A 25,755-nucleotide genomic window follows, 5' to 3' on the forward strand; every position below is an offset into this window, starting at 1 on the left:
TGGCATCCACAGCCTTCTGTGGCAAAGAATTCCACAGATTCACCACCCTCTGGCTACAGAAATTCCTCCTCATCTCCTTCCTAAAAGGAACGTCCTTTAATTCTGAGGCTCTGACCTCTTCCACTAGTGGAAACATCCTCTCCACATCCACTCTCTCCAGGACTTTCACTATTCGGTACATTTCAATGAGGTCCCCCCTGATCCTTCGCAGCTCCAGCGAGTGCAGGCCCAGTGCCGTCAAACGCTCATCATACGTGAGCCCACTCATTCCCCACGATCATTCTCGTAAACCTCCTCTGGACCCTCTCCAATGCCAGCACATCCTCCCTCAGATATGGGGCCTAAAACTCTTCACAATGTTTTCTGGTGAAGGGGGGGGGGCAGGAATTTCAGCAACCTCATAGAGTCATATAGCAAGGAAACAGGCCTTTCGGCCCATCTTGTCCATGCTGACCAAGAACCCCCATCCAAACTAGTCACTTTTTCCTGCATTTGGCCCCTATCCCACTAAACCTTTCCTCTCCACGTACCTGCGCGTGTCTTTTAAGCAGCACGGTGGCGCAGCGGTAAAGTTGCTGCCTCACAGCGCCAGAGACCCGGGTTCGATCCTGACTATGGGTGCTATCTGTACGGAGTTTGTATGTTGTCCCCGTGACCTGCGTGGGTTTTCTCCGGGACCTCCGGTTTCCACCCACACTCCAGGTTTGTAGGTTAATTGGCTTGGTCTAATTATAAATAGTCCCTAGCGTGTGTAGGGTAGTGTTATTGTGCGGGGATCGCTGGTCGGCGCGGACTTGTTGGGCCGAAGGGCCTGTTTCCATGATGTATCTCTAAACTAAATACAGAACTAGTGTGTGAATGGGTGAGCGATAGTCAGCGTGGACTCGGTGGGTCAAAGGGCCTGTTTCCACGCTGTATCGCCAAACTAAACGTGGAACTAGTGTGTGAACGGGCGATCGATGGTCAGCGTGGACTCGGTGGGCCTGTTTCCGCGCTGTATATAATAAGCATAGAACTGGAGTGTGAACGGGTGATCGGTCGGCATGGACTCGGTGGGCTGAAGGGCCTGTTTTCATGCTGTATCTCTTAACTGAACTAAAGTAAACTGAATGTTGCTATTGTACTTGCCTCAACTACTTCCTCCGGCAGCTAGTTCCACAAACCCACACGACCCCTCATCAACCTCTATATGAATAGTCTCTTACTTCCACATTAGTAATGATCAGCTTAGAGCCCCATGCTGTTCCTCAGATACCTTCCCTAATGCATGTACCGGGCACCTTGTGGAACGTAACCACATGGCAGACCAGTAGCCGTTGATGCCAGTTAAGTTTAGTTTTCTAGTTTAGAGATACAGCGCGGAAACAGGCCCTTCTGCCCACCGAGTCCGTGCCGACCAGCGATCGCCCGTTCACGCACTAGTTCTGTGTTTAGTTTAGAGATACAGCGTGGAAACAGGCCCATCGGCCCACTGAATCCATGCCGACCACTGACCAAAGCTATCTTACACACACTTGGGACAATTTTTTTTTTTTTACTGAAGCCTAATTAACCTACGACTTTGGAGTGTGGAATGAAACCGGAGATCCCGGAGAAAACCCACGCAGGTCACAGGGAGACCGTGCAAACTCCGTACAGACAGCACCTGTACTCAGGATCGAAGTCGGGTCTTGGCGCTGTGAGGCAGCAACTCTCCCGTTGCGCCACTGTGCGCCATCATGTTACTTGGCAAAGATTAGCGGGAAGTCTAACCATTGGGAAGCTTTAAAAAACCAACGGAAGGCAAACTGTTGCTCATAAGGTCATGTGATAGGAGCAGAATTAGGCCATTCGGCCCATTAAATCATGGCTGATCTGTCACTCCTAACTCCATTCTCTTGCCTTCTCCCCATAACCCCTGATATCCGTACTAATGTTTTTGTATGGCTGTATGGTAATTCAAATTTCATTGTACCTCAATTGGTACATGTGACAATAAACTGACCTTGAAACCTTGACTTTGCCTTCTGTGGCAAAGAATTCCAGATTCGCCACCCTCTGACTAAAGAAATTCCTCCTCATGGCCACAGTTTAAAAATAAGGGGTAGACCATTTAGAACGGAGATGAGGAAAAACTTTTTCAGTCAGAGAGTTGTAAATCTGTGGAATTCTCTGCCTCAGAAGGCAGTGGAGGCCAATTCTCTGAATGCATTCAAGAGAGAGCTAAATAGAGCTCGTAAGGATAGTGGAGTCAGGGGGTATGGGGAGAAGGCAGGAACGGGGTACTGATTGAGAATGATCAGCCATGATCACATTGAATGGTGGTGCTGGCTCGAGGGGCCGAATGGCCCACTCCTGTACCTATTGTCTATTCATAAAAGAACGTCCTTTAATTCTGAGGCTATGACCTCTCCCACTATTCAAAATATCCTCTCCACATCCACTCTCTCCAAGCCTTTCACTATTCAGTAAGTTTCAATGATGTTCCCCTCATTCTTCTAAACTCCAGTGAGTACAGGCCCAGTGCCGACAAACGCTCATCATATGCTAACCCACTCATTCCTGGGATCGTTCTTGTAAACCATCCTCTGGACCCTCTCCAGAGCCAGCACACCCTTCCTCAGATTCGGGGCTCAATATCGTATCGTATCTCCAGTCGCTCTGTGGCCTAACATCATGGAGCTGGAGGCGTTGCTCGGGATTGACTTTGAGCCCCACCACGGGGCGGTGGACTTACCATCAGAGCCTGCGATCTCTTGCCTGGGATCGACGCTGCAAAGGCCTGTGGATTTCAACATCGAGGAGCTCGTAGTCTCGGGTAGAGACCGGTGTCGGGAAGCACCAAGCCGCAGAAGGTCAGGTCGCTCGGCGTAGGTTGAGCTGAGATTCCCCCCGATGCAGGAGCTTGATCGCCCCGATACGGACGGTCCAAACGCCACCGGCTACGGGAGCCAAGATCGTCCCGTCAATGGAAGGCTCGAGGCCCCCGACCGCGGGAGAACTAACAAGGGAAGAGATTGAACTTTTGTTTTGCCTTCCATCACAGTGAGGAATGCGGAGGAGTCACTGGGGTGGATGTTCATGTTAAAATGTATTTTGTGTGTTCTCTTGCTTATTATTGGTATGACTGTATGGCAAATGAAATTCCTCGTAAACTAAACATATAACTAGTGTGTGAAGGGGTGATCGATGATCAGCGTGAACTCAGTGGGCCGATGGGCCTGTTTCCGCGCTGTATTTCTAGACTAAACTCAGAACCAGAGGGTGAAGGGGTGACCGTTGGTCGGCATGGACTTGGTGGGCCGAAGGGCCTGTTTTCGCGCAGTATCTCTTAACTGAACTAAATGTTGCTATTGTACTTGCCTCAACTACTTCCTCCGGCAGCTTGTTCCACAAACCCACACGACCCCTCATCAACCTCTGTATGAATAGCCTCTTACTACCACATTAGTAATGATCAGCTTAGAGCCCCATGCTGTTCCTCAGACACCTTCCCTAATGCATGTACCGGGCACCTTGTGGAACGTACCCACATGGCAGACCAGTAGCCATTGATGTCAGTTGAGTTTAGTTTTCTAGTTTAGAGATACAGCGTGGAAACAGGCCCTTCGGCCCACAGAGTCCGTGTCAACCAGTGACCAACGCTTTCCTACACACACTTGGGACAAATTACCCGTACGTCTTGGGAGCGTGGAATGAAACCGGAGATCCCGGAGAAAACCCATGCAGGTCACAGGGAGAACGTACAAACTCCGTACGGACAGCACCTGTAGTCGGGATCGAAGTCGGGTCTCTGGCGTTGTGAGGCACCAACTCTACTGATGCGCCACTGTGCGTCATCATGTTACTTGGCAAAGATTAGCAGGAAGTCTAACCATTGGGAAGCTTTAAAAAGCCAACGGAAGGCAACTAGATTGCTCATATGGTCATAAGTGATAGGAACAGAATTAGGCCATTCGGCCCATTAAATTCCTGGGATCGTTCTTGTAACCGCCCAGGAGCGGTTGGAGACGGTTGGAGCAGCGTCCGGGCGGTAGGTTTAAAAACCCAGTGCGGGGCTTTGTTCACACAGAGGCCCAGGAGCGGTTGGAGCAGCGTCCGGGCGGTAGGTTTAAAAACCCAGCGCGGGGCTTGTTCACACAGAGGCCCAGGAGCGGTTGGAGCAGCGTCCGGGCGGTAGGTTTAAAAACCCAGCGCGGGGCTTGTTCACACAGAGGCCCAGGAGCGGTTGGAGACGGTTGGAGCAGCGTCCGGGCGGTAGGTTTAAAAACCCAGCGCGGGGCTTTGTTCACACAGAGGCCCAGGAGCGGTTGGAGACGGTTGGAGATAAAAACGTTCCCACACACTTCAGAAGAAGTGGTCTGGAGGAAGCCGCTGATTGGTGGAAGCGGACTAGAGGAAGCAGCTGATTGGGCGTAACCCCGGTGTTGTATTTCTGCTTTTTGTTCGTACTTTTAGTTAAGGGTTCAGTGAGTTAAGGGTTCAGTGAATTAAGGGTTCAGTGAGTTAAGGGTTCAGTGAGTTAAGGGTTCAGTGAGTTAAGGGTTCAGTGAATTAAGGGTTCAGTGAGTTAAGGGTTCAGTGAGTTAAGGGTTCAGTGAGTTAAGGGTTCAGTGAGTTAAGGGTTCAGTGAGTTAAGGGTTCAGTGAGTTAAGGGTTGAGTGAGTTAAGGGTTCAGTGAGTTAAGGGTTCAGTGAGTTAAGGGTTCAGTGAGTTAAGGGTTCAGTGAGTTAAGGGTTCGGTGAGTTAAGGGTTCGGTGAGTTAAGGGTTCGGTGAGTTAAGGGTTCCGTGAGTTAAGGGTTCGGTGAGTTAAGGGTTCGGTGAGTTAAGGGTTCGGTGAGTTAAGGGTTCGGTGAGTTAAGGGTTCGGTGAGTTAAGGGTTCGGTGAGTTAAGGGTTCGGTGAGTTAAGGGTTCGGTGAGTTAAGGGTTCGGTGAGTTAAGTGTTCGGTGAGTTAAGGGTTCGGTGAGTTAAGGGTTCGGTGAGTTAAGGGTTCCGTGAGTTAAGGGTTCAGTGAGTTAAGGGTTCAGTGAGTTAAGGGTTCAGTGAGTTAAGGGTTCAGTGAGTTAAGGGTTGAGTGAGTTAAGGGTTGAGTGAGTTAAGGGTTCAGTGAGTTAAGGGTTCAGTGAGTTAAGGGTTCAGTGAGTTAAGGGTTCAGTGAGTTAAGGGTTCAGTGAGTTAAGGGTTCAGTGAGTTAAGGGTTCAGTGAGTTAAGGGTTCAGTGAGTTAAGGGTTCAGTGAGTTAAGGGTTCAGTGAGTTAAGGGTTCAGTGAGTTAAGGGTTCAGTGAGTTAAGGGTTCAGTGAGTTAAGGGTTCAGTGAGTTAAAGGTTCAGTGATTTAAGGGTTCAGTGATTTAAGGGTTGAGTGAGTTAAGGGTTCAGTGATTTAAGGGTTCAGTGAGTTAAGGGTTGAGTGAGTTAAGGGTTGAGTGAGTTAAGGGTTGAGTGAGTTAAAGGTTGAGTGAGTTAAGGGTTCAGTGAGTTAAGGGTTCAGTGAGTTAAGGGTTCAGAGAGTTAAGGGTTCGGTGAGTTAAGGGTTCGGTGAGTTAAGGGTTCGGTGAGTTAAGGGTTCGGTGAGTTAAGGGTTCGGTGAGTTAAGGGTTCGGTGAGTTAAGGGTTCGGTGAGTTAAGGGTTCAGTGAGTTAAGGGTTCAGTGAGTTAAGGGTTCAGTGAGTTAAGGGTTCAGTGAGTTAAAGGTTCAGTGAGTTAAGGGTTCAGTGATTTAAGGGTTCAGTGATTTAAGGGTTCAGTGAGTTAAGGGTTGAGTGAGTTAAGGGTTGAGTGAGTTAAGGGTTGAGTGAGTTAAGGGTTGAGTGAGTTAAGGGTTCGGTGAGTTAAGGGTTCGGTGAGTTAAGGGTTCGGTGAGTTAAGGGTTCGGTGAGTTAAGGGTTCGGTGAGTTAAGGGTTCGGTGAGTTAAGGGTTCGGTGAGTTAAGGGTTCGGTGAGTTAAGGGTTCGGTGAGTTAAGGGTTCGGTGAGTTAAGGGTTCGGTGAGTTAAGGGTTCGGTGAGTTAAGGGTTCGGTGAGTTAAGGGTTCGGTGAGTTAAGGGTTCGGTGAGTTAAGGGTTCGGTGAGTTAAGGGTTCGGTGAGTTAAGGGTTCGGTGAGTTAAGGGTTCGGTGAGTTAAGGGTTCGGTGAGTTAAGGGTTCGGTGAGTTAAGGGTTCGGTGAGTTAAGGGTTCGGTGAGTTAAGGGTTCGGTGAGTTAAAGGTTCGGTGAGTTAAGGGTTCAGTGATTTAAGGGTTCAGTGAGTTAAGGGTTCAGTGATTTAAGGGTTGAGTGAGTTAAGGGTTGAGTGAGTTAAGGGTTCAGTGAGTTAAGGGTTCAGTGAGTTAAGGGTTCAGTGATTTAAGGGTTCAGTGAGTTAAGGGTTCAGTGAGTTAAGGGTTCAGTGAGTTAAGGGTTCAGTGAGTTAAGGGTTCAGTGAGTTAAGGGTTCAGTGAGTTAAGGGTTCAGTGAGTTAAGGGTTCAGTGAGTTAAGGGTTCAGTGATTTAAGGGTTCAGTGAGTTAAGGGTTCAGTGATTTAAGGGTTCAGTGATTTAAGGGTTCAGTGAGTTAAGGGTTCAGTGAGTTAAGGGTTCAGTGAGTTAAGGGTTCAGTGAGTTAAGGGTTCAGTGAGTTAAGGGTTCAGTGATTTAAGGGTTGAGTGAGTTAAGGGTTCAGTGAGTTAAGGGTTCAGTGAGTTAAGGGTTCAGTGAGTTAAGGGTTCAGTGAGTTAAGGGTTCAGTGCTTTTTAGTAAAGGTACAGTTTAAAGGATTAAGAGGGATTTGATTTAATTTGGGGGTAAGACATGTCAGGTGAGATCGGCCCCGTGGATTGCTCATCCTGCAACATGTGGGAGATCAGGGATATTGTTGGTGTCCCTGATGACTACGTGTGCAGGAAGTGTGTCCAGCTGCAGCTCCTGGTAGACCGCATTGAACGGTTGGAGCTGCGGTTGGACTCATTCTGGAGCATCCACGATGCTGAGAAGGTCGTGAATAGCACGTACAGTGAGTTGGCCACACCGCAGGGAAAAGATAAGCGGACAGAAAGGAAACGGGTGGCCACTAGCCAGCGTAGCAGTAGGCAGGTAGTGCAGGAGTCCCCTGCGGTCATCTCCCTCCTAAACAGATATGCCATTTTGGATACTGTTGGGGGAGATGACTCATCAGGGGAAGGCAGCAGCAGCCAAGTTCATGGCACCGTGGGTGGCTCTGCGGCAAAAGAGGGGAGGAAAAAGAGTGGAAGGGCTATAGTGATAGGGGATTCAATTGTAAGGGGAATAGATAGGCGTTTCTGCAGCCGCAAACGAGACTCCAGGATGGTATGTTGCCTCCCTGGTGCAAGGGTCAGGGATATCTCTGAGCGGCTGCAGGACATTCTGGAGGGGGAGGGTGAGCAGCCAGTTGTCGTGGTGCACATTGGCACCAACGATATAGGTAAAAAACGGGATGAGGTCCTACAAGGTGAATTTAGAGAGCTAGGAGATAAACTTTAAAGTAGGACCTCAAAGGTAATAATCTCTGGATTACTACCAGTGCCACGTGCTAGTCAGAGTAGGAATAGGCGGATATTTCAGATGAATACGTGGCTTGAAAAATGGTGCAAGGGGGAGGGATTCAAATTTTTAGGACATTGGAACCAGTTCTGGGAGAGGTGGGACCAGTACAAACAGGACGGTCTGCACTTGAACTGGAATGGAACCAATGTCCTAGGGGGAGTGTTTGCCAGTGCTGTCGGGGAGGATTTAAACTAATGTGGCAGGGGGATGGGAGCAGGAGCAGAGAGACAGAGGGGTGTAAAATGAGGGTAGAAGCAATAGGTAGCAAGGTGAAAAGTAAAAGTGGCAGGCAGACAAATCCAGGGCAAAAATCAAAAAGGGCCACTTTTCAACATAATTGTATAAGGGGTAAGAGAGTTGTAAAAACAAGCCTGAAGGCTTTGTGTCTCAATGCAAGGAGTATACGTAATAAGGCGGATGAATTAAATGTGGAGATAGTTATTAATTATTATGATATAGTTGGGATTACGGAGACATGGCTCCAGGGTGACCAAGGCTGGGAGCTCAACATCCAGGGATATTCTATATTCAGGCGGGATAGACAGAAAGGAAAAGGAGGTGGGGTAGCGTTGCTGGTTAGAGAGGAGATTAAAGCAGTGGAAAGGAAGGACATTAGCTTGGAGGATGTGGAATCGATACGGTTAGAGTTGCGAAACACTAAGGGGCAGAAAACGATAGTGGGAGTTGTGTACAGGCCACCTAACAGCAGTAGTGAGGTTGGGGATGGCATCAAACAGGAAATTAGAAATGCGTGCACTAAAGGTGCAGCAGTTATAATGGGTGACTTCAATCTACATATAGATTGGGTGAACCAAATTGGCAGGGGTGCTGAGGAAGAAGATGTAACTAGTAGAGTGGATAAGGGAGAACCAGTCGATGTGTTATACCTGGACTTTCAGAAGGCCTTCGACAAGGTCCCACATAAGAGATTGGGTTACAAACTTAAAGCACATGGTATTGGGGGTTCAGTGTTGAGGTGGATAGAGAATTGGTTGGCGGACAGGAAGCAAAGAGTAGGAATAAACAGGTCCTTTTCGGAATGGCAGGCAGTGACTAGTGGGGTACCGCAAGGCTCAGTGCTGGGACCCCAGTTATTTACAATATATATATTAATGATTGGACGAGGGAATTGAATGCAATATCTCTACGTTTGCGGATGACACGAAGTTGGGTGGAAGTGTTAGCTGCGAGGAGGATGCTAGGAGGCTGCAGAGTGACTTGGATAGATTAGGAGAGTGGGCAAATGCATGGCAGATGCAATATAATGTGGATAAATGTGAGGTTATCCACTTTGGCGGCAAGAACAGGAAAGCAGAGTATTACCTGAATGGTGTCCAATTAGGAAAAGGGGAGATGCAACGTGACCTGGGTGTCATGGTGCACCAGTCATCGAAAGCAAGCGTGCAGGTGCAGCAGGCAGTGAAGAAAGCGAATGGTATGTTGGCATTCATAGCAAGAGGATTTGAGTATAGGAGCAGGGAGGTTCTGCTGCAGTTGTACAGGGCCTTGGTGAGACCGCACCTGGAGTATTGTGTACAGTTTTGGTCTCCTAATCTGAGGAAAGACATTCTAGCCTTAGAGGGAGTACAGAGAAGGTTCACCAGATTGATCCCTGGAATGGCAGGACTTTCATATGAAGAAAGACTGGATAGACTAGGCTTATACTCGCTGGAATTTAGAAGACTGAAGGGCGATCTTATTGAAACATATAAAATTCTTAAGGGGTTGGAGAGGCTAGATGCGGGAAGATTGTTCCCGATGTTGGGGAAGTCCAAAACCAGGGGTCACAGCTTAAGGATAAGGGGGAAGTCTTTTAGGACCGAGATGAGAAAACATTTCTTCACACAGAGAGTGGTGAGTCTGTGGAATTCTCTGCCACAGAAGGTAGTTGAGGCCAGTTCATTGGCTATATTTAAGAGGGAGTTAGATGTGGCCCTTGTGGCTAAAGGGGTCAGGGGGTATGGAGAGAAGGCAGGTACAGGTTACTGAGCTGGATGATCAGCCATGATCATATTGAATGGCGGTGCAGGCTCGAAGGGCCGAATGGCCTACTCCTGCACCTATTTTCGATGTTTGTAAATCATGGCTGATCTGTCACTCCTAACCCCATTCTCCTGCCTTCTCCCCATAACCCCTGACACCCGTACTAATTTTTTAGTATGGCTGTATGGTAATTTAAATTTCATTGTACCTCAATTGGTACATGTGACAATAAACTGACCTTGAAACCTTGACTTGGCCTCCACATCCTTCTGTGGCAAAGAATTCCACAGATTCGCCACCCTCTGACTAAAGAAATTCCTCCTCATGTCCTTCATAAAAGAACGTCCTTTAATTCTGAGTCTATGACCTCTCCCACTATTCGAAATATCCTGTCCCATCCACTCTCTCCAAGCCTTTCACTATTCAGTAAGTTTCAATGATGTTCCCCTCATTCTTCTAAACTCCAGCGAGCACAGGGCCAGTGCCGACAAACGCTCATCATATGCAAACCCACTCATTCCTGGGATCGTTCTTGTAAACCTCCTCTGGATCCTCTCCAGAGCCAGCACATCCTTCCTCAGATACGGGGCTCAAATGCCGGAGATGCAATTGTTTTCCAGATGGTATCTCTGGTCGCTCTGTGGCCTAACATCATGGAGCTGGAGGCCTTGCTCGGGACTGACTTTGAGCCCCACCATGGGGCCGAGGACTTTCCATCAGAGCCTGTGATCCTTTGCCTGGGATCGACGCTCTAACCACGGCCTGCAGACTTCAACATCGAGGAGCTCATAGTCTCGGGTAGAGACCGATGTCGGGAAGCTCCAAGCCGCAGAAGGTTGGACCAGCCCCGACCCAGGGTCAGATCGCCCGGCATGGAGAGCTGAGATCACTACTTCCCCCCCCCCCCCCCCCCCCCATTGGCCGCCACTCCCGTGACTCGGACTGGTCCCGCCCCCCCCCCCTCCGAGCGGCAACCCTCCCCCAACTGCGCACGCAAGGATCCGGCGGCCATGTTGCGTAAGTATTAGATCAACGGGCCCCAACTGCGCAGGCACGGACCCGTTGGGTTCCCATTGTGACGTCAAACATGGAGGTAGCCAATCAGGATGTGCCGGACCCCACGTGGGGGGAGGTGGTGGAGCCAATCAAATTTCTGAAAGTTTAAAAAGTGATCTTTTAAAGTTTAAAAGGTGGATAACTTTTAAAATATAGCAACCATTTGAACTGCAGGCCAATGGTGAGTAAGTTGGGCCTAAAATTGTTGCGCTATTGTGTACCGTTTTGGCTGTATTTCGGGTACGTACGGACAAACAAACAAACAAGATGAGAGTTTTAGTAATACACTAGAGCAAGTGGACCAGTTGGGCCCAAACCTCTCCTGCATTGGTGCAGCACCCTCTCTTTCCCCCCCCACCCTCCCCTCCACACCGCTCCCCTAACCCCCCCTCCCCCCACCCCTGGCCCCTCCGACACTCCCCTCCCACTCCCTCCACCCCCTCCCCCTTCCTCTTCCCCCTTCTCCTCCCCCTCAACCTCCATCCCCCTCAGCCCCCCCTTATCCTCCCTCCTCCCCCCCCTCCCTCCCTCGGATATAGATTTAAACTTTAAAATGTGAATAGCTTTTAAAATATAGCACCGATTTCACTGAAACTTCTTCCATTTGCACAAAAAGGGACAACGGTGAGTAAGGTGGGCCTAAAATTGTTGCGCTATCGTGTACCGTTTTGGCTGTAGTTCAGGAACAAACAAACAAACAAACGAGAGTTTTAGTATATAGATAGATAGATAGATTGGTCGCTGGAGTTTTACTGCAATTACTTTCTCTTCCAGACCAGGAGATCGGGACACTGACGGGGTATCTGGGATCGGACGATGATCGGGAGATCGTTCTTCCTCCTGACCCTTCTCCAAGGTACCATCAGCAGCAACTCAGGTGTTTTCTGGCGAGGGGGCTTTTACTGGTCGGTGACTAGCGGAGTTCCGTAAGGTTCGGGGCTGGGACCGCTATGATCGTTTCGCTGAACACCTTCGCTCAGTCCGCCTGGACCAACCCGATCTACCGGTTGCCAAACACTTTAACTCCCCCTCCTATTCCCACACTGTCCTTTGTCCTGGCCTCCTCCACCGTCAGAGTGAGGCCCAGCGCAAATTGGAGGAACAGCATTTCATATTTCGCTTGGGCAGCTTACAACCCAGTGGTATGAATATTCAGTAGGAAAGAACTGCAGATGCTGGTTTAAATCGAAGGTAGACACAAAACGCTGGAGTAACTCAGCAGGACAGGCAGCATCTCTGGAGAGAAAGAATGGGTGACGTTTCGGGTCGAGACCCTTCTTCAGACTGTAGAAGGGTTTCGACCCGAAACGTCACCCATTCTTCGTCACTGTGGGAGGGGCGGTGAGGAGGGAGCGCCGTGCTGTGGGAGGGGTGGTGTGGAAGGAGCGTGGCGCGGTGGGAGGGGCAGTGAGGAGGGAGCGCCGTGCTGTGGGAGGGGCAGTGAGGAGGGAGTGCCGTGCTGTGGGAGAGGCAGTGTGGAAGGAGCGTGGCGCGGTGGGAGGGACGGTGAGGAGGGAGTGCCGTGCTGTGGGAGGGGTGGTGAGGAGGGAGTGCCGTGCTGTGGGAGGGGTGGTGAGGAGGGAGTGATACAGTGCGGGAGGGGCGGTGAGGAGGGAGTGCCGTGCTGTGGGAGGGGCAGTGAGGAGGGAGTGTGGCGCGGTGGGAGGGGCGGTGGGGAGGGAGTGATGCAGTGCGGGAGGGGCGGTGAGGAGGGAGTGCCGTGCTGTGGGAGGGGCAGTGAGGAGGGAGAGCCACACTAAATGGAGGGGTGGTGAGGGAGCACAAGATGTGCACCAGCTTCTCGTTCTCACCTCGCAAACAGCTAACAATCTGAAAGGTCACAACCTGAAACGTCCCCCATTCCTTTTCTCCAGAGATGCTGCCTGCCCCGCTGAGTTGCTCCAACATTTTGAGTTTATCAACAGCTAATAATGGTCTATTTCCTTTATCATCGTTCCTTTTTTGCAAAAATTTCATTTATTTGTTCTATATCTCTCCACATCACCGTCTATGTCTCCCATTTCCCTCTCCTCTGACTCCAGTCTGAAGAAGGGTCTCGACCCAAAACGTCACTCATTCCTCCTCTCTAGAGAGGCTGCCTGTCCCACTGAGTTACTCCAGCACTTTGTGTCTATCTTCAGTTTAAAACAGGATCTGCAGTTCCTTCCTGCACGGTACTAAAGATTATTCCTTCTCTCCTCAGCCGAGGTGTCGGGACAGTGGACTGCGGGCAATCCAAGACATGTGACAGCGCAGAATGGTTTGTGTGCACGGATTCCGTGTAACTACACTTACCCGTCGGCTCACAGGAATGAAGATCGGACGGGAATCTGGTATAAAGGTGGGAAGCTAAACAACAAACATTCTGTAGCCTTCCACTCCGGGAATCCCAGTCAAGAATCATCAAAGTTTCGCCATCGGACCCGGCTGTCTGGAGATCTGAGAGACAACGACTGTTCCCTGGTTATAGACAACGTCACACAGGATGACCATGGTCCCTACTTTTTCAGAGTTGAATTCACTGGATGGATTTTCAACTACCACCCTGTAACACGGCTCAATGTTATTGGTAAGTGCGTTGTATAATCACTCAACATCAGATGCTCAGCAGTGAGTGGGGAATAACATGAACTGTACACGTTCCCTGTTCACACACACACACACCGCAGCATCAGGAGCCTCGGCTCATTTCTGACGATTACGATACCTCCAGTTTTTGCGCTATTATTAGGTTTGCATTGCCCATATACACTGATGAGCCAAAACATTATGACCACCTGCCTAATATGCTGTTGGTCCTCCGTGTGCCGCCAAAACAGCGCCGACCCGCCGAGGCATGGACTGTACAAGCCCCCTGAAGGAGTCCTGTGGTATCTGGCACCAAAACATTAGCAGCAGATCCTTCAAGTCCTGTAAGATGCGAGGTGGAGCCGCCGTGGATCAGACTTGTCGATCCAGCACATCCCACAGATGCTCAATCGGATTGAGATCTGGAGAATTTGGAGGCCAGGGCAACACCGTGAACACTTCATCGTGTTCCTCAAACCATTCCCGAACAATGTGTGCAGTGTGGCAGGGCGCATTATCCTGCTGAAAGAGGCCACTGCCATCAGGGAATACCATTGCCATGAAGCGGTGTACCTGGTCTTCAATGATGTCTAGGTAGGTGACATGAGTCAAAATGACGTCCACCATGAATGGCTGGACCCAGGGTTTCCCAGCAGAACATTGCCCAGAGCATCACACTCCCTCCACCGGCTTGTCGTCTTCCCACAGTGCATCAGGATGCCATCACTGCCCTCGCGCATCGATGAGCCTTGGGCGCCCAACACCCTGTCGCCGGTTTGTGGTTTGTCCCTCCTCGGACCACTGTAGGTCGGTACTCGCCACTGCTGACCGGGAGCACCCCACAAGCCTGGCTGTTTCGCAGATGCTCTGACCCAGTCGTCCGGCCATAACAATTTGGCCCTTGTCAAAGTCACTCGGGTCTTCACTCCTGCCCATTTCTCCTGCATCCAACACATCAACTTCAAGAACTGACTGTTCACTTGCTGCCTAATATATCCCACCCCTTGACAGGTGCCATTGTAACAAGATAATCAATGTTATTCACTTCACCTGTCAGTGGTCATAATGTTTTGGCTGATCGGTGTACATTGCTAACAGTGATTCCATCTACACTTCTCGTTGCCTCGGTAAAGCAGCCAATATAAACAAGTACCACTCATAACCCGGTCATTCTCTCTTCCCCCTGCTGAAAGCACATCATACCAGATTCAGAAAAAGCTTCTTCCCTGTTGTTATCACACACTTGGTTGTACCTCTTGTAAGCTAGGGACAAAAGACCTACCTTCCAATCTACTTCATTGCAGCCCTTGCACTTTTTTCATCTGCACTTTCTCTGTCGCTGTGGCATTATATTCGGTGCCCTCTTTATTTTCTCTTCTGCACATCTTGTTTTCCTCATGAATGGTTTAATCTGCTTGCGTAGCACAAAACATAGCTTTTCACTGTATCTTAGTACACATAACAATAAAAACCAGTACTAATACTAAATGTGCATTCCTCTGGCCTTTGCAGGTTTTTCTAGCTTCTTTGTAAACTCATCTCCACCCATGACGAAGTCATATACAGCATGGAAACAGGCCCTTCTGCCCATCTACTCCATACCAACCATGTTGGCATTCTGGGCTAGTCCCAATGCCCATATTTGGCCCCCACCCTCTGAACCCTTCCTGTCCATATGCATTCCCTACAGTAGCAAGGACCTTATTTCCCCACGTTTCTCTTAGGAATGTTATTAACCATTAGATTTATCAGTGACTGTCTTATCCTAAGGTAGACACAAAAAGGTGGAGTAACTCAGAGGGTCAGGCAGCATCGCTGGAGAATGTGGACAGGTACAAGGTGTTGGAGTAACTAAGCTGGTCAGTCAGCATCTCTGGAGAATGTGGACAGGTACAAACTGCTGGAGTAACTAAGCTGGTCAGTCAGCATCTCTGGTGAATGTGGACAGGTACAAAGTGCTGGAGTAACTCAGCGGGTCAGGCAGTATCTCTGGAGAATGTGGACAGGTACAAGGTGCTGGAGTAATTCAGCGGGTCAGGCAGTATCTCTGGAGAAAAGGAATAGGTGACATTTTGGGTCGAGACCCTTCAGATTGAGAGTCAGGGGAGAGGGAAACGAGAGGTATAGACAGTGAAGTAGAGAGATATAGAACAAATGGATGAAAGATGCGCAAAAAAAGTAACGGTGATAAAGGGAACAGGCCATTGGTAGCTGTTTATTGTTGGAAGGAACTGCAGATGCTGGTTTAAAGATCAATACAAAATGCTGGAGTAACTCAGTGGGACAGGCAGCATCACTGGATAGAAGGAATGGGTGACGTTTCGGATCGAGACCCTTCAAACTGAAGTCAGGGGTGAGGGAGATACATAGATAAGGAAGTGTGAGGTGAAAACAGGACAAAGGATGGAGATTGAGGAAAATGTACAACAGATCATTGTTAGCGGGGAGAAGGTAAAAACAGAGCAAACAGAGATAAAATGTAGTCGGAGATAGGCTCGTCGAAGAACTGGGAAGGGGGAGGGATGGAGAGAGAGAGAATGCAAGGGTTACTTGAAGTCAGAGAGGTCAATGTTCATACCACTGGGCTGTGAGCTGCCCAAGTGAAATATGAGGTGCTGTTCCTCCAATTTGCGTTTGGCCTCACTCTGACAATGGAGGAGGCCCAGGACAGAAAGGTCAGTATGAGAAGGGGAAATAGTGTTTAACAACCGGGAGATCAGGTAGGTTCAGGCGGACTGAGGGAAGATGTTCAGCGAAATGATCGGCCAGTCTATGTTTGGTCTCCTTACAGCCCTCAGTGGAGAATCCTGCCCCCATCTACCTGATCACAGGCCATCATGACATTACTGATCCCTGGCCTTTTCAACTTCCCCTGACCATTGTTCCTCCCTGTTCATGGATCATCCTTGTGAATGTCCATTTACTTGTGGGACTGGGATAGGGGTGCCAACTATAGTACTCCCAAATACGAAACAAGGAGACGTCACCGCCCCGCGCCGCTCGTGACCTCACTCAGCCAGCGGCCATGTGCTCACGCTCAACCAATGGCGGCCGCCCGGGGCGGGAGGGGGGTTGCTACGCAACCTCCGTTAGGGGGTGCCTGGGCCTCTGGGCCTACACTGTCCAGGCCTGCACTGTCCGGGCCTGCACTGTCCGGGCCTACACTGTCCGGGCCTACACTGTTCCTCGAGCCTAATACGGGGCAAGGGTAGTCTTGTATGGGAAAATCCAATTTAGCCCAAAATACGGGATGTCCCGACGTGGCGTGGCGTGTTAGGGGCGTGGCTGTGTTCTGCAGCTGCGGCTCACCGGCAGTCTCTCTGTCTTTTTTTTCTTTTTTTTTTCTATTGTCATCGTTTAAATGTACGTTTTGATCTATTTTTAACTCTGTATATGTGGGGGGTGGTGGGGGGTGGGGGAAACCTTTTTTTCCAATCTCCTCAACGGAGATGCGACCTTTATCGTGTCGTATCTCCGTTCGCGCTACGGCCTAACACCGTGGAGTTGGCGGCCTCCAGCTGGGATCGACCTTGAAGACTCCGGTCGCAGGGCCTGGACTTACCATCTCGGAGGCTTCGGCCGTGGGCCCTGCAAACCGCAACATCAGGAGCTCGCAGGTCCCTGGCTGGCGACCGGCTTTCGGGAGCTCCAGCCGTAGCAGCTTCGACCGCCCCGGAGCGCGAGGTTTGATTGCCCCGCTCGCAGGACCTTCATCGCCCTGCATGGCCTGGCCGCGGCACTTTCCATCGCCCGGTGGGGGCTCAGGACCTTCATCGGCCTGCTCGGCTCGGCCCTGGGACTTTCCATCGCCCGGTGGGGGCTTCAAGAGTTGGGAGCCTCGATCGCCTCGTGGCACCACGGGAGAAGAATGAGGAGGAGATAAGACTTTTCTTTGCCTTCCATCACAGTGAGGGTGTGCCTGGAGCAATCACTGTGATGGCTGTTTGTGTTAAAAATTGTAATTGTGTGTCTTGTGTTCTTTATTGTCTACTGCCGGACCCTGACGTGAGAGGACGCTGGCGCTATTTGTTCGCCGCTTCTCCGTCAGGACAGTTCGTTTGTTTTTATGTCTTGACTGTTTTTGTAAAGCGTCTTTGAGCACTTGGAAAAGCGCTATAAAAAATAAATGTTTATTATTATTATTATTATTAATATGGGACAGTTGGCAACCCAAGACTGGGATTTCGATGTGAACCGATGCATCTAATGATATTTAACTAAAAGTATCCGTTTCTCTGTGTGTTAGCTTTCACAGATAAACCCATGATATTCCCTGCTAAAATGGTGGCAGGTCAGCCTGTGAACGTGACCTGCTCCTTCAACACCACGTGTGATGGAACGGCACCCAAATTAACCTGGGTCACCCCCGCTGATATACCATCGTCAGTCTCGCACAGCAAAACTCAGCCGGGTGACACGCTGACATATACTTCTGTTCTGTCCCTGACCCCAGCGCCCAAACATCACGGGCAAGACCTCACCTGCAAAGTCAGTTACCCAACTGTCTCATCCAAGCAGAAACTCACACTGACTGTGCAATGTAAGTATGGAGATCGTTTATTGTGCAGGAACAGCAATCATCTATTCGCAGTGCTGGTACATAAGGTCATAGATGATAGGAGCAGAATTAGACCATTCGGCCCATCAAGTAATTTGTGGGTGGCACGGTGGCACAGCAGTAGAGTTGCTGCTACTTACAGCAAATGCAGCGTCAGGGACCCAGGTTCGATCCCGACTGCGGGTGCTGTCTGTACGGAGTTTGTACGTTCTGCCCACGACCTGCGACCTGCTTGGGTTTTCTCTGAGATCTTCGGTTTCCTCCCACACTCCAAAGACGTGCTGGTTTGTAGGTTAATTGGCTTGGTAAATGTAAAAATTGTCCCTAGTTTGTGTAGGATAGTGGATAGGATATTGTGTAGGATATGCGGGGATCGCTGGTCGGCGCGGACTCGGTGGGCTGAAGGGCCTGTTTCCGTGCTGTATCTCGAAACTAAACAAAGAACTAGTGTGTGAACGGGTGAGCGATGGTCAGCGTGGACATGGTGGGCCGAAGAGCCCGTTTCCGCGCTGTATCTCAAGTCTGAAGTCTTTCATAATCCAAGGATAATTGAAAGTGCCGCAAAACTGGCTGCTAAATTTTATCTTTTTGCAGATGCCCCCCAGAATCTCTCCATCACTTCCCCCAACAACATGAACAGTTCCGGGGTCAGTGTGAAGGAAGGAAACTCTGCAGCGATCCTCTGCTCCGTCCAGAGTTTACCAGCGTCTAACCTGACGTGGCGACATCTCGGTGTCACGCTGAACACAACACGTTCCAGCAACGAGCTGTGGATGGAGTTCCCTCAGCTGGCACCGCAGGACGCTGGGGTCTATCAGTGTGTGGCACAGAATGAACACGGGACAACAGAGAGGGATGTGACCCTCACTGTAGAATGTGAGTACACACACACTGACACAACTCTATAACGACAGATGGATTATTGGGCCATCACAGATGATGGAGCTCACCACACACACACACACACACACACACACTCACTCACTCACTCACTCACTCACTCACTCACTCACTCACTCACTCACTCACTCACTCACTCACTCACTCACTCACTCACTCACTCACTCACTCACTCACTCACTCACTCACTCACTCACTCACTCACTCACTCACTCACTCACTCTCACACACACACACACACACACACACACACACACACACACACACACACTCTCCCTCTCTCTAAACTCTAAGCAGAGTATTACCTGAATGGTGGCCAATTAGGAAAAGGGGAGATGCAACGTGACCTGGGTGTCATGGTGCATCAGTCATTGAAAGCAAGCATGCAGGTGCAGCAGGCAGTGAAGAAAGCGAATGGTATGTTGGCATTCATAGCAAGAGGATTTGAGTATAGGAGCAGGGAGGTACTGCTGCAGTTGTACAGGGCCTTGGTGAGACCGCACCTGGAGTATTGTGTACAGTTTTGGTCTCCTAATCTGAGGAAAGACATTCTAGCCTTGGAGGGAGTACAGAGAAGGTTCACCAGATTCATCCCTGGAATGGCAGGACTTTCATATGAAGAAAGACTGGATAGACTAGGCTTATACTCGCTGGAATTTAGAAGACTGAGGGGGGATCTTATTGAAACATATAAAATTCTTAAGGGGTTGGAGAGGCTAGATGCGGGAAGATTGTTCCCGATGTTGGGGAAGTTCAGAACCAGGGGTCACAGCTTAAGGATAAGGGGGAAGTCTTTTAGGACCGAGATGTGAACGTTTTTTTTCACACAGAGAGTGGTGAATCTGTGGAATTCTCTGCCACAGAAGGTAGTTGAGGCCAGTTCATTGGCTATATTTAAGAGGGATTTAGATGGCCCTTGTGGCTAAAGGGATCAGGGGGTATGGAGAGAAGGCAGGTACAGGCTACTGAGTTGGATGATCAGCCATGATCATATTGAATGGCGGTGCGTACAGGCTCGAAGGGCCGAATGGCCTACTCCTGCACCTATTTTCTATGTTTCTCACTCACACACACACACACACACACACACACACACACACACACACACACACACACTCTCTCCCCCTCTCTCTCTCTCACACACACACACACACCCACACTCTCCTCTCTCTCACACACTCACCCTCTCACTCACCCTCTCACACACACTCTCTCACACACACTCTCCCTTTCTCTCACACACACTCACTCTCTCTGTCACATACACACTCACTCTCACTCACACTCTCACACTCACTCTCTCCCCCTCTCACATAGACACACACACACTCTCACACTCACTCGCTCTCCCCCTCTCACACACACACACTCATTCCCACACACTCTCACACACTCACTCCCTCTCCCTCTCTCTCACACACACTGTCTCACTCACTCTCTCTCACACACACACACTCACTCTCCCTCTCACACTCACTCAAACACACACCCTCTCTCTCACACACACACTCTCTCACTCACACACACTCACTCACTCACACACACTCGCTCACACACACTCACTCACACACCTACACTCTCACACACCTACACTCTCACACACACTCTCACACACACTCTCACACACACACTCTCACACACACTCACTCACACACATACACCCTCTCTCTCACGCTCACTCACATACACACTCACTCTCCCTCTCTCTCACACACACACATTCTTAGTTTATAGATACACATCGCGGAAACAGGCCCTTCCACCCACCGAGCCCACGCCAACCAGCGATCCCCGCACACTAACACCATCCCACACACGCTAGGGATAACCTCTCCCTATTGTCTGAAGAAGGGTCTCGACCCGAAATGTCACCATTCCTTCTCTCCAGAGATGCTGCCTGTCCCGCTAAGTTACTCCAGCTTTTTGTGTCTACACGATTACAATAGTGCCGTCCACAGTGTACGCATACAAGATAAGGGAATAACGTTGAGTGCAAGAAAAAGCCAGTAAAGTCCGATCAAAGATAGTAAAATAGTAGTTCAGGACTGCTCTCTGGTTGTGGTAGGATCATTCAGTTGCCTGTTAACAGCTGGGAAAGAAACTGTTCCTGAATCTGGAGGTGTGCGTTTTCAAACTTCTGTACCTCTTGCCTGATGGGAGAGGGGAGAAGAGGGAGTGACCGGGGGTGAGACTGGTCCTTGATTATGCAGCTGGCCTTGCCAAGGCAGCGTGAGGTGTAGATGGAGTCAACCGGCCAACATGCCCCATCTACACTAGTCCCATCTGCCCGCGTTTGGCCCATATCCCTCCAAACCTGTCCTATCCATGTACCTGTCCAAATGTTCCTTAAACGTTGGGATAGTCCCAGACTCAACCACCTCCTCCGGCAGCTCGTTCCATACACCCACCAACTTCTGTGTGGAAAAAAGTAACCCATCAGGTTCCATTAAATCTTTTCACCTTCAGTCTCTGTCCTCTGGTCCTCGATTCCCCTACTCTGGGCAAGAATCTCTGTACGTCTACCCGATCAATTCCCTCCATGATTTTGCACAGCTCTGTAAGATCACCCCTCATCCTCCTGCACTCCAAGGAGTAGAATCCCAGCCTGCCCAGAAAGACTGGGCTTGTATTCACTGGAGTTTAGAAGGATGAGAGGGGATCTTATAGAGACGTATAAAATTATGAAAGGACTGGACAAGCTAGATGCAAGAAAAATGTTCCCAATGTTGGGGTCCAGAACCAGGGGCCACACACACAGTCTAAGAATAAAAGGGAGGTCATTTAAAACTGAGGTGAGAAGAAACTTTTTCACCCAGAGTTGTGAATTTGTGGAATTCTCTGCCACAGAGGGCAGTGGAGGCCAAATCACTGGATGGATTTAAGAGAGAGTTGGATAGAGCTCTAGGGGCTAGTGGAATCAAGGGATATGGGGAGAAGGCAGGCACAGGTTACTGATTGTGGATGATCAGCTGTGATCACAATGAATGGCGGTGCTGGCTCGAAGGGCCAAATGGCCTCCTGCACCTATTTTCTATGTTTCTATGCCCCAACCTCTCCCTGTAGCTCAGGCTTTCAATCCTGAAAGACAAGGGAAGGTGACGTTTCAGGTGAGGTACGTCTTTTATTTACTGTCGTCCTCATGATTATCATTGCCTGTATAGCTCGTTATCACCTACCCCAGAGCCAACAATGGACCATTGTGCGCTCCACATTTTACCTGATCAACGTTGCTTTCGCATATCTTTCATTCATTTGTGCCGTCTATATCTCTCGTTTCCCAGTCCCCGGCTCTCAGTTTGAAGAAGGGTCTCGACCCGAAACGCCACCTATTCCTTTTCTCCGGAGACCCTGACTGACCCGCTGGGTTACTCCAGCACTTTGTACCTGTCCACGTTCTCCAGAGACGCTGACTGACCCGCTGGGTTACTCCAGCACTTTGTACCTGTCCACGTTCTCCAGAGACGCTGACTGACCCGCTAAGATACTCCAGCACTTTGTACCTGTCCACGTTCTCCAGAGATGCTGACTGATCCGCCGAGTTACTCCAGCACTTTGTACCTGTCCACATTCTCCAGAGACGCTGACTGACCCGCTGAGTTACTCCAGCACTTTGTACCTGTCCACGTTCTCCAGAGACGCTGACTGACCCGTTGAGTTACTGCAGCACTTTGTACTCAGCCCATCTGGCCAATCGATCAAGATCCTGCTGCAATCTTTCACAAGATTGCAGTTCTGCCACATCCTGCTCCCTCTCTGTGATGCCTCCTGCTCTCCGATCTGACATTCATTGTTCTTTATCTCTCTACACCATCGTCTTTATCTCTCGTTTACCTTCTCCCTCACCAGTCTAAAGAAGGGCCTCGACCCGAAACGTCCTCTGGTCCTCGATTCCCCTACTCTGGGCAAGAGTTTAATACAGAGAAATGTGAGGTGTTGCATTTTGGGACGTCTAACAAGAGCAGGACTTACACAGTGAATGTTAGGCCTCTGGGGAGCGTTGTGGAGCAGAGGGATCTGGGAGTGCAGGTGCGTGGTTCCTTGAAGGTTGAGTTGCAGGTAGATAAGGTGGTCACAAAGGCTTTTGTCACATTGGCCTCCATCAGTCAGAGTATCGAGTAGAGAAGTTGGCAGATCATGTTGCAGTTGTACAAGACGTTGGTGAGATCGCATTTAGAATATTGTGTAAAGTTCTGGGCACCATGTTGTAGGAAAGATATTGTCAAGCTTGAAAGGGTTCAGAGAATATTTACGAGGATGTTGCCAGGACTAGAAGGTGTGAGCTATAGGGAGTGGTTGAGTCGGCTGGGTCACTATTCCTTGGAGCGCAGGAGGATGAGGGGGGATCTTATAGAGGCATATAAGATCACGAGGGGAATAGATCGGGTAGATGCACAGAGTCTCTTGCCGAGAGTAGGGGAATCGTGGACCAGAGGACATAGATACAAGGTGAAGGGGAAAAGATTGAATAGGAATCTGAGGGGTGACTTTTTCATACAAAGGGTAGTTGGTGTATTGAACAAGCTGCCAGAGGATGTAGTTGAGGCAGGGACTATCCCAACGTTTAAGAAACAGTTGGACAGGTACATGGATAGGACAGGTTTGGAGGGATATGGGCCAATGCGGGCAGGTGGGACAAGTGCAGATGGGGCCTGTTGGCTGGTGTGGGCAAAAGGGCCTGTTTCCACACTATCACCCTAAGACTCTAACTCTCGTCAGAAAGAGGAGAACTTCCTCAAACTAGACATACCTTGCGGAGATTTCACAGTGGAGCAGACGAAATGTGTAGGAAGGAACTGCAGACGCTGGTTTAAACCGAAGATAGACACAAAATGCTGGAGTAACTCAGCGGGTCAGGCAGCATCTCTGCAGAACGTGGACAGGTACAAAGTGCCGGAGTAACTCAGGGGGTCAGGCAGCATCTCCGCAGAACCTGGACAGGTACAAAGTGCCGGAGTAACTCAGTGGATCGGGCAGCATCTTTGGAGAGAAGGAATGGGTGACGTTTCGGGTCGAGACCCTTCGTCAGACTGGTTACATTTGTATTTCAATCGAGCCATTTACAGTGTATTGATACATAATAAGGGAATAACGTTTAGTGCAAGGTAAAGCCAGCAAAGTCCAATCAAGGATAGTCCGAGGGTCACCAATGAGGTGGATAGTAGTTCAGGACAGCTCTCTGGTTGTGGTAGGATGGTTCAAAGTGTTCAAGGTTTATAGACACAAAGTGCTGGAGTAACTCAGTGGGACAGATAGCTTCTCTGGGGAATGTAGACAGGTACAAAGTGCTGGAGTAACTCAGCGGGTCAGGCAGCATCTCTGTGGAGAACATGGACAGGTACAAAGTGCTGGAGTAACTCAGCGGGTCAGACAGCATCTCTGGAGAACGTGGACAGGTACATAGTGCTGGAGTAACTCAGTGGGCCAGGCAGCATCTGTGGAGAGAAGGAATGGGTGACTTTTAGAAACATAGAAACATGGAAAAAAGGTGCAGGAGGAGGCCATTTGGCACTTTGAGCCAGCACCGCCATTCATTGTGATCATGGCTGATCATCAACAATCAGTAACCTGTGCCTGCTTTCTCCCCATATGCCTTGATTCCACTAGCCCCTAGAGCTCTATCGTAAGGGCCTGTCCCACTTAGGCGATTTTAAGGCGACTGCCGGTGACTAGGCTGTCGCCGACAGTTCGCCAGGGTGTCGCGTGCATGATCGTGAGGAGTCTTCCAAGAATCGTAGTGGATCTCAGCGCGTCGCTGGGAAATCATCCAGAGTGAAATTTCTCGGCCACAGCTGGCTTGCCGCCAGGTACCGTTGCTTATTGCGGGCGCTGTCGCATGCTGTCCCCAGGTTTGCTAGTTTCTCCTAGATGCATTTAGAAGCACATAATATTAAAATCATTTCAAGTAAAGTCATTTCAAGATACCATAAAATACTTGTGTTTAACCAATTTATTTACTGTCAGGACATTTGACAGGTAGATTGGAGGCGACAGTTTCACGGTCAGGTAAGCGTGGGAATTTTCGCAATGTTTATGGCCATCAGCGATCACATTTAAAGTAGGCTCCCAACCCAGATATGCAACCCAGAAACCAGATATGCATCTCCCGTACATTTTCAAAGAATGCTCACACACTTTTCACAAAAATCCATGTAACCACTTTTAAAATTAAATTTCTTAATACCTCCATTAGTAAACTGGAAGTCAATCCAGTTTATGTCTTGTCACCGTGAAGCTTGGTTTTTAAGTAACCCATACAAGATATTATAGTTGAAAACTCTCAAATACTTACCGACTTGTCAGTGATTTCAGCGAAAATTAGGACGCCGGAGAAGCATTAACAGCGTGGGAATTTCGCGATGTTTCCAAAGACGGTGTAATCTCGACCTGACTCAGCATTGTCGTGGTCATTGACGTCGGATAAAATAAAATTTTGGCGTTCTGCTACGACTTTGACAGTCGCCTAAAAAATTGCCTAAGTGGGACATGCCCTTAACTCTCTTTTAAATTAATCCAGTGAATTGGCCTCCACTGCCTTCTGTGGCAGAGAATTCCACAAATTTCAGGGTGAAGAAAGTTTTTTCTCACCTTAGTTTTAAATGGCCACCCCTTTGTTCTTAGACTTTGTGGCCCCTGGTTCTGGACTCCCCCAACATTGGGAATATTTTTCCTGCATCTAGCTGGTCCAGTCCTTTTATAATTTTATACGTCTCCATATGATACATAGAAACATAGAAAATAGGTGCCATTTGGCCCTCCGAGCCTGCACTGCCATTCAATATGATCATGGCTGATCATCCAGCTCAGTAACCTGTACCTGCCTTCTCTCCATACCCCCTGATCCCTTTAGTCACAAGGGCCACATCTAGCTCCCTCTTAAATATAGCCAATGAACTGGCCTCAACTACCTTCTTTGGCAGAGAATTCCACAGACTCACCACTCTCTGTGTGAAGAAAAGTTTTCTCATCTCGGTCCTAAAAGACTTCCCCCTTATCCTTAAACTGTGACCCCTTGTTTTGGACTTCCCCAACATCGGGAACAATCTTCCCGCATCTAGCCTCTCAAACCCCTTAAGAATTTTATATGCTTCTATAAGATCCCCCCTCAGTCTTCTAAATTCCAGCGAGTATAAGCCTAGTCTATCCAGTCTTTCTTCATATGAAAGTCCTG

General features: G+C 49.4%; 1 protein-coding gene across 1 annotated transcript in view; it reads left to right on the forward strand.

The window, feature by feature from the left end:
- LOC144590770 (sialic acid-binding Ig-like lectin 13) overlaps positions 1-25,755 on the forward strand; it is a gene marked incomplete at its 3' end in the record, with an annotated part of 39,956 nt that overhangs the window by 7,834 nt on the left and 6,367 nt on the right. The window contains exons 2-5 of the mRNA XM_078395190.1: positions 11,336-11,417; positions 12,765-13,130; positions 17,376-17,669; positions 18,282-18,563. Of these exons, the coding sequence (XP_078251316.1) occupies positions 11,378-11,417; positions 12,765-13,130; positions 17,376-17,669; positions 18,282-18,563 (982 nt within the window). The remainder of the gene's footprint in view (positions 1-11,335; positions 11,418-12,764; positions 13,131-17,375; positions 17,670-18,281; positions 18,564-25,755) is intronic.

Source organism: Rhinoraja longicauda, unplaced genomic scaffold, assembly GCF_053455715.1.
Source record: "Rhinoraja longicauda isolate Sanriku21f unplaced genomic scaffold, sRhiLon1.1 Scf000307, whole genome shotgun sequence".
Taxonomy (NCBI): Eukaryota; Metazoa; Chordata; class Chondrichthyes; order Rajiformes; family Arhynchobatidae; genus Rhinoraja; species Rhinoraja longicauda.